The 9,686-nt window shown below is 44.3% G+C and overlaps 1 protein-coding gene across 1 annotated transcript in view; it reads left to right on the forward strand.

Moving 5' to 3' along the window:
* The window catches only part of LOC129710029 (soluble guanylate cyclase 88E-like), a 30,121-nt gene extending 21,201 nt beyond the window's left edge, over positions 1–8,920 (forward strand). Inside the window, exons 11-17 of the mRNA XM_055656716.1 lie at positions 34–180; positions 731–877; positions 1,599–1,755; positions 2,095–2,204; positions 2,313–2,402; positions 3,446–3,592; positions 8,431–8,920. Coding sequence (XP_055512691.1) covers positions 34–180; positions 731–877; positions 1,599–1,755; positions 2,095–2,204; positions 2,313–2,402; positions 3,446–3,592; positions 8,431–8,592 — 960 coding nt within the window. The 3' untranslated portion in view covers positions 8,593–8,920. The remainder of the gene's footprint in view (positions 1–33; positions 181–730; positions 878–1,598; positions 1,756–2,094; positions 2,205–2,312; positions 2,403–3,445; positions 3,593–8,430) is intronic.
* Positions 8,921–9,686: the final 766 nt, after the last annotated feature.

Below are 9,686 nucleotides of genomic sequence, written 5' to 3' on the forward strand. Positions count from 1 at the left end.
TCTACTGTCACACGAGATATGGTTTCACTACAGGAACAGAAGAAGTCCAGCAAGCTGGAGGAGAGCATGAAGATGTTGGATTATGAGATGAAGAAAACCAACGACCTCCTCTACAGGATGATCCCCAAGCCTGTGGCCAAAATTCTGCGCAAAGGAGTCCCCTCAGTCAACACTTGTGAAGTAGGACTTTTTATGTTTTATGTTAAATTTTTCTTTAATGTGGTGCCTTATGTTTATTGGTGCTGCAAATGGCAACATATTTCATTACACCAGAAATGGTGCATGTGACAAAAAATGTCCTTTGTCCTTTGTCCTTCCTTTTTCTTCCTCCCCTTCTTTTCCATCCCCTCATTTTCCCACTCCTCCCTTCCCCAAACCACTCTGCCCCTTTGGTCTATCATCACATGGAAACTGGAGGCGGCATTGATAGGGTTGGGTGATCTCAAGCTACAGAACAATATCAGTCGGTAAATTGGACAGAGAAAAGCCAGATGGAATCTATTCCCAATTAGCAGGGTGTGATGCATTTTGCAGGATCTTACGAGGGTGTTACATACACCATTGGAGATCGATGTGAAGAGATGTCCCTCATATATAATGAGGTGGCGGAAGGGGGTCGAGCTCGTCCTCCTTCCATGTTGGATATCTGAGGGAGGGCACAAGAGGGGTGAGAAGGGTAATGTATGTTGGGTTGACATGCTGTCTAACACTGATGAATGTCCTGCTTCAGGTATTCCCTGATGTTACCATCCTCTTCAGCGATGTGGTGGGCTTTACCCGGATTTGCAGCCTCATTACTCCAATGCAAGTGGTATCGATGTTGAACACAATGTACACACTGTTCGATACGCTGAGCGAGAAGCACAGGGTGTTCAAGGTTAGTGCGTAAGCCATTTAGAGAGGAAATACTTTTTCACACAGAGAGTTGTGAGCCTGTGGAATTCTCTGCCTCAGAGGGCGGTGGAGGTCGATTCTCTGGATGCTTTCAAGAGAGAGTTAGATGGAGCTCTGAAAGATAGCAGAGTCAAGGTTATATGGAGAGAAGGCAGGGATGGGGTACTGATTGTGGATGATCACATTGAATGGCAGTGCTAGCTCTAAGGGCTACTCCTGCACCTATTGTCTATTGTCTATTGAATACAAATACAAATACAAGGAGAGCAATTATGTTGTGGGTGAACAATCAGAACACAGGTCAATTACACAATGCAGCCACACTCACTTTTCTCCAACAATGCATTTGTTTCTGCCCCTGGTGAAGATTTCAGTAGCCTGGTTATACAGATGTTATTCCCTTCTCAAACTTTGTGATTTTAATACACAGTGCTGATGTTTTGTGCACTGCCTTTTTAACTACCTTACCCAATTGTGATGCCCTTCAGGGTCTCTCTCGACCTCAGTACATCCCAAGGCTCACCCATTCTTTGTGGATATCCCACCCTTATTAGACCTCCCAAAATACGTGCCTGGGTTTGTTCTCAGAAGACAGTTTTTGTTTGGGTTATGTCATGGTAAGTAGGGTGTGAATATGAGTTTTTTTCCCAAGCTTCCATCATCTGCAGTTCTTTGTGTCTACATGTCTAACATGCTGCTTGCAGGTGGAGACAATTGGAGATGCATACATGGTGGTAGCAGGAGTACCGGAGAAAACCACGTTCCATGCCCACAATATCTGTGACATGGCTCTAGATATGGTACGGTCCATGGACCACCTCAAGGAACCATCCACGGGGAACAACATCAAAATCCGTGTTGGTGAGTATGCAACTCGCAGTAGGATAGGTGGAAAAGTGGTGATAAAAGAAAAATCAATCAATGTACCCTCCGCCTCACTCCCATCCCAGACTCCCGTTTGCCTCTGTCACACCCCAATCGCGGCTAGAATTATGTTGTTATATCGGTGAATGTGACGCCATATGGGCTTGGAGAGGGGTAGTTTTGGTCTCGTGACCACAGACGGTCTCTGTCACTTTTACAATGTGACTGGCCGTTCGTATTGTAATTACACAAAGGTGCGATTGACTCTTCCAGTCGTCACTGGACGGGTCTCGTGAGGACACAAATCTTCATTGAATGTTTTCTCCCCGTGACCAGGTGTTCATTCGGGAATGGTGGTGGCAGGAGTAGTGGGGCATAAGATGCCTCGCTTTGGGCTGTATGGGGATACTGTCCACTCAGCATCAGCCATGGAAAGCAATGGCAAGGTAGGACTGGAGGCTGGGGTGCTCTGCGATCCTCTCTGGAGCCCTGCTCTGTGCTGGAGTTTCAGTTCTCAGGTCAGTAATACATTGTTACTTAACTTATTTTTCTAGGAAATGCATGTACAGTTGAGCAACGCTACGTACGAGCACCTTATCGACAGCCCTTTCATCTTCGAGCGACGTGGGATAATTACAATTAAGGTACGATGCTGGATTGCATGTCCTCTCTGCAACGCATTGGATCACTAAGATTTGTTAGCAACCCAGCCTGTGTAGTGTTTGATTTCCATTTAGTCTCTGTGACACTGAAGCCAATGGTGACATTTCAGTGTGGAAACAGGCCATTTGGTCCACCACATCTGCACTGACCAGTGGGAACCCATCAATCCCACTTTCCAGGCCTCGGTCCTCAGCCCTTAGTCTAGGCAACTCTGGTGCTCATCCAGATTCTTCTTAAATGCTGCCAGTGACTCTGCTTCCATTGCTCTCTCCAGCAGTGTATGCCTGGTATTCACCACTCTCTGGGTAAAGGAAGTCTATCTCAGATCCCCTCTCAATCTCTTCCTCCTTACCCTAAATCTATGTCCTCTCCTTTTATTCACTTCTGATATGGATAAAGTTTACCTGCACTTTACTGTATCTATACCTCTCATGTCCCCTCATAACCTCTTCCACTCCAGGGGGAGAAGACCTGGCCTCTCTCGTTTGTACTCATTACTGAAACAATTCCCAGGCAACATCCTGGTAAATCACATCTGCATCTTCTCCAGCGCTATTATATCCTTCCTATAGTGTAGTAACCAGAACTGCATACAGTAGTTCAGCTGAGGTTTCACCCTAAGGAGAAGAAACAGTTTAACCCATATCCCAAAGACACGTTGCGTTGTAGGTTAATTGACCTCTGTACATTGCCTTGAATGTGGATCTGAAAGTGGAATAACATTGAACTAATGTCAACGAGTGATCAATGGCCGGCGAGGACTCCGTTGGCCGAAGAGCCTGTTTCCATGCTGTATCTTTAAACTAAACTAAACTAAAATGTTCTCCTTTACTCACCAAAGCCCGGCGTTTTGACGCACTTTGACTTCATTGGCAGCACTTCCACCTGAAGACAGCCCTTCTCAAGATGCCTCCTTTTTATTTGCTGCTGGGCAACTTAGCACAAGAACAGTTTGGTTGATTGTGTGGAACATTCTCATTTTTTACTTTAAGGCAGCCTGTAACTCGTGTGATTCTTCTGTTAGGGGAATGTGGAAATCGAAACATACTGGCTGAAAGGAAAGCGGGACAAGGATGGCAATGCACAGGCTGCCTGTCCACAGTTTGATCATCAGACAATGAACACGACAAACGCGTCACCACATGGTTCACCACGCAGTGACACAAAGACGGTAAGACTTCCATGTACTGAATAATGTTTGTACCAAACATAAAAAAAGGGGAATGGTTATGTGATGAAAAGGCAGCAAATGCTTGAGATGCATAAATAATATAATGGCAAACTAATCATTGGATATGCATGCATGGACTAATGTGTCCCCCACCATGTGGCAGCGAGTGTTTTTATCAGTTGCTGGATGCTGCAGACATCTATGCGATCTGATCCCAACACAGTGATTACATTAAGGGACTAGCAGCCAGAATTCTAGAGCATTGATCCAAAGACAGAAAGGTTAATCCCATGCAGGCCACCGGGGTCCAGATCATGGATCAATGTCGGAATGAACAGCATTAGTGAGGCTCTCCATCAAAATCATCGGCTGGACTGCTGCTCAGAAAGCAAGGGCCAGGGGCATTGTTAGAAGAAGAATGGATCAGGTTAAGGCAGGGTGTTGAGAACGGCTGGCGCGATGGGATGGACGACACTGTGCTGTGTTGGGTGCAGAGTTCATTTCATGCAATCCATCCACTGGGTGTGTTTTCTGCACACAGAGGCTTGGGGGCTGGGACGATTGCGAGTGGCATTGGGGGTCAGCATCATGTAGTGGATCATGGGAGGAGAAAATATCCACAACAACAGATAGGTTGTTGTTGGGGAAAGGGCAGGGCAGGGGCGGTTGAGGTCGCTGAGGCCGAGCTCAGTCAATGAGAGGCTCGAGGGGACATTAATGAGCAAGAAAAAGAACTGGAGTAACTCAGTGGGTCAGGCAGCATCTCAGGAGAATATGGCTCCCAATGCACAAACAATGAATTGATTGATTTCTGTAGACAAAGATTACCAGTGAAGTCAATACAGTTCTATTCATTTTTACTTGTTTGTTTTGTTGTCACTGCCTGTCTGATAACAGACTGGGTGTATCGTTGATAGTTTATCCCAGACATTTGCTCGAGCTTTGTTCTCCTTACCCTTCAGATACATCTAACCAGCATGAAAGAAGATGAAAAGTGGGGGCATCTCAGAATTTAAAAAAATATAGTAAACTTTCAGGACTAATATAAAAACAGTAGATTAGAAATTCTTGTGCTTAAATCCACAGTTGCATGTATATTGAGATACATCTGTGTGTGGAGTTTGCACTTACCTGTGACCACAAATTTCGCCTGGTTGCTTGGGTTGCTTCCCGCATCACAACCGTGCTAATTGGCCATGTAGGTGGGTGTTGGGCGAGATGGGGGAATTGATGGACATGAGCGAGAATAAGTGGCAAGCGTGAATGACCTGGGAGCCAGCATAGACCGATTCACCAAATGTTCCTTTGTGTGACACAAACTAAGCCGGTAAGAAATGCAATCCATGGTACTGAATAATGTTTGTACGTTGGTCAAACATAAAAAAAAGGGGAGTGGTTAATCTTCCCAGATGAAAAGGCAAGCAAATACTTTTTGGTCTTCATCTTGCATCAGTGTGTAACATGGATCTTGGTAATTGGATGAATTTGAAACTGTCGACTATCTCTAGAGTAGCTCCGTTGATGAGGACTAGGTTGTGTTCACCCCCGTTTGTCCCCTTTTAGGTAAGGGGATCAAAGCTATTCACAGGATGAGTCTGAAGAAGGGTCTCGACACGAAACGTCTCCTTTCCTTCGCTCCATAGATGCTGCCTCACCCGCTGAGTTTCTCCAGCATTTTTGTCTACCCACAGTATTCCTTGGTATGCCTCAGCAACACCCATATAACAATACAAATACTTCCTACTCTTACACTCCAACCATTGTTCAATAAAGGTCAATAGGTTATTTGCCTTATGAACTACTTGCTGCACTTGCCTGCTAACTTTTTGTGATTCATGCACTCATGCACTCTTGCTCCCCCTCGACCCCCATTCTTAACAAGGACGGAGTCCCCCTTGTCCTCACCTTCCACCCCATCAGTCGTCGTATACAGCATATAATCCTCCAACATTTTTGCCACTACCAACGGGATCCCACTACTGGTCACATATTTCCACCTCCACTCCTTTCTGATTTCCGCAGCGACCATTCCCTCCGTACCTTCCCCTGCAACCTGTCCCTTGACCTCCCCCCTCGACTCCATCCAAGGACCTAAACAATCTTTCCAGGTGAGGCAAAGGTTCACTTACACCTCCTCCAACCTCATCTATTGTTATCCGCTGTTCCAGGTGTCAACTTCTCTTCATCAGCGAGACCAAGCGCAGGCTCGGCGATCATTTTACTGAACACCTCCGCTCAGTCCGTCTTAACCTACCTGACCTCCTGGTGGCTCAGTACTTCAACTCCCCCTCCCATTCCCAATCCGACCTTTCTGTCCTGGGCCTCCTCCATTGTCAGCGTGAGGCCCAGCGCAAATTGGAGGAACAGCGCCTCATATTTCGCTTGGGTAGTTTACATCCCAGCGGTATGACTTCTCTAACTTCAGATAGCCGTTGCTTTCTCTCTCCTTCCCCTTCCCAGTTCTCCCACTAGTCCTACTGTCTCCGCCTACATTCTATCTTTGTCCTACCCCTCCCCTGACATGTCCGAAGAAGGGTCTTGATCCGAAACATCGCCCATTCTTTCTCTCCATAGATGCTGCCTCACCCGCTGTGTTACTCCAGCATTTTGTATCTACCTTAGATAATTAATTGGCTTTTCATGTGCCTTTATTTAAGAAGGCAAGCAGGGTGATAACCTTCCCATGATGGGATAGTTACTGGAGGCTATTCTCAGGGACATGATCTACCAGTATTTGGAAAGGCAAGAAAGAACTGATTAGGAAGTGCTATGTCATGTCTCACAAATATGATTGTGTTTTCTGAAGAACTAATCAAGGAGATGGACGAGAACAGAGTAATGTTATTTATATGGATTTCATAAAGCCCTTTGACAAAGACAAGCATGGTTGGCTGGTCTGGAAGGTGAGATCACTTGAAATTTAAGGTGATCTAGCCAATTGGATACAAATTTTGCATGGTGATAGAAAGCAGGGGTGGTTGTGGAGATCTTCAGATTGGAGGTCTGTGACCATCACATTACTTGCCCTAAAGTGGAATTTCTAGCTACACTGTCTTTCTCCGATATGGACAAGCAATATTTATTGAAGACCTTGTCCATGTCCTTGGCAACCTTGCTCCTTTGGTTGTTAAAAGGCCTCACTCTTATCCTCTTACTCTCAATATTGTTTCAACGAATGCAATCAACCTGGCGTGCACAAACAGAAGATCAAACAGAACAAGTTGTCTTACAATTTTAGGCTGTGCACGCCATAGGCAAGAAGAAGACTCTCAATATATTTAAAAATGCTGTGAGATTTACCTTAAACTTGTCTGCCAGCAATATTTTGTGGCACTTAAATCCACCTATCCAAATATTTTTGAAACATCTGTAATTGTATGCACCTCTACAGCATTCACTGGCAGATTATTCCATACGAACCTCTGGCGAAAAAGTTGCCTCTCTGGTCACTTTTAAATCTTTTCCCCAATACCTTAATTTATGCCCTCTAGTTTTAGACTCCCTTAATTTGGAAATAAACCTGTCACTATCCACCTTGTCTTTGGCTCTCATTATGTTATGTACCTCTGAAAGGACACCGCTAAAACAGCAAAACCTCAGAGAAAATAGTCACAGCCTATCCAGCTTCTCCTTATAACTCAAGCCCTTCAGTCCTGGTAACAGATTTATGAATCTTTTCTGCATCCTTTTCAGCTTAATGACATCCTTTCTACGGTTAAGTTTAGATTCATTATTGTCACATATACCCAGGTAGTGAAAAGCAGACAATATCAGACAATACTGTACATAAATATAATCAGGTCAAACTCATGTACAATAGGTACATTAAAGGGGAAGATAGAAAGTACAGAGTATAGTTTTCGGCATCATAGCGTAACAGTTCAATAGAAAAAGTCCAGGTACGGGATACTGAGTTGGATGATCAGCCATGATCATATTAAATGGCGGTGCAGGCTCGAAGCACCTGCACCTAATTTCTATGTATCTATGTCCAATATCCGTAATGGGGTTGAAGTGAATGGGATAGTACCCTCGATTATGGAAGAACCTCATAACATAGGGGAAGAAGCCGATAAGGATCTGATAAGGCCCCCGACGTATAAATACCCGATTACATGGTCTGTGGTCCACACTTTCAAGCTCCTATATCATCTGTCCAACAAGAATAGGGAGAAGGAATGGCCAGGTGGGAACAGATAGAGGGGCAATTTACAAGTGACTTGGATGAAAATATAGGTGATCTGTTGAATAAGTTCGCAGACGACACAAATATAGCGAATAGGTTTGTGTTGATTAAGTGGCACACAGATCAGGTGGAAAGTTGGGGAGAGTAGTTTGAATTTGATCTAGACAAGTGTGATGTTATGCACTCTGGGAAGCCAAATTCGTGTAGGACATATAGAGTAAATGTTATGGACTTTCGGAGCACTGGCGCATAGAGACCTGGGGGGCGGGTCCAAATCCATAGCTCACTGAAACTATAAAACAGGTGGATTGGGTAGTGAAGGTAGCATTTGGTGTCCTTGCATTGCTCACCTTGTCCATGCCAACTGTGATGCCTTGCTATGCTGATCCCATTTACCTGCATTTGGCCTCTATTCCTTCCCTATCCTATATGATGATGTTGAAATGTTCCTTCCAATTAAAAAGCATCATTAAGGACCATCCTTATCCTATTTCCTTATCTTGAACATTATACAGTTATGGTTAATTTATAGTTTGTTGCAAATACTGCGAAGTGATTACAAAATTAATGCTTTGCCATTTGCTTCTTGTTATAGTGCTGATGTTGCAGCCTCTTGTGGTGTTAATGCTGTGATAACATTGCTTCTCCACAGGGCTGCTACAAAGAGTCTTTCTTGGAGAAAGTGCCAGAGGATGTACCTGAAGCACTTGTGTGCCCTCATTTGGTTCCTCCAATGAGCCTGCCACTGTGTCCTCTTGCCGTGCCACAGAATGGTGCAGCCTCCACCAGGTCACAATTCTGCCTACTTGTCTGACTGTTCACAGACACCATCCTTTGTGGGTCATTGAGTGCACCTTTTGTTGGCATGATGTAGTTCTATATTACTAGCCTGCCATTTCATTGACTATTTTGTGTCATGCTATTAGGTTTGATATACTCCGGAGACTTCCCTTCGTGTTCTAATGGTAACACCTTGACTTTGTTGCTGTTAGTTCAGAGTTTTGGAATATTACTCATGTGTGACTGTCTTTGAGAACACTTTGCCCTGTGCGACTGCAAGCTGGATCGACAGCACGATTTGCAATCACACCCTTTCCCCCTCAGATCAGGCCTTTCTTTATTTTGAATAATAAAGTGATTGAAGTAGCAATGAGTGATTTGTTCTTCCAGGATTGTTCAAATCTAAACTGACCATCTTGTTCCTTTAGATGTGTCCTGCAGCCATTAGTACATCACAAAACACCGAGCAACACCCAAATCCCCAAAAGCAAATAAAAAACGCAGTAATTATCTGCATCACAATATATGCAAATATTTTATGGTTTACAATCATGCAAGCTCCAGGAAGAAATCTACTTAAACTTCTGGTTGGAGTGAGAGTGACTTGTTTCCACTCAGGTTCTGTTCTCAGGTGGGTAATTAAGTCGATGGGAGAGACTATTTCACTGATGCAGCAGAAAGTGCCAGGTGATAATTTATAAACAACTGGAGAGCGGTCCTGAGCTGCTATCTATCTCGTTGGAGACCCTCTGATCATCTTTAATTGGACTTTACTTTGCACTAAACATGATTCCCTTTATCATGTATCTTAACACTGTGGATGACTCGATTATAATCGTATTGTCTTTTCATTGACTAGTTAGCACGCAACTAAAGCTTTTCACTGTACCTCGGTACACGTGACAGTAAACTAAACTAAAATCAGATGGGCAGGTAGCTTGTGACACAATGCATTTCTTCCACTGCTTTGGAGAATGTCTGTGCGCTCCCGTCTCACAAACTTGAGATGTCCGTGACCACGATAATCCCATAAACATCAATGAAATGGAAGACAATGGGGCACCTATAGTGGGTCCACATCAAACCAGACATATGCAATTCAATGCACTGTGTGGAAAGGAACTAAAG

The sequence above is a fragment of the Leucoraja erinacea genome, chromosome 27 (genome assembly GCF_028641065.1).
Source record: "Leucoraja erinacea ecotype New England chromosome 27, Leri_hhj_1, whole genome shotgun sequence".
Classification (NCBI taxonomy): Eukaryota; Metazoa; Chordata; class Chondrichthyes; order Rajiformes; family Rajidae; genus Leucoraja; species Leucoraja erinaceus.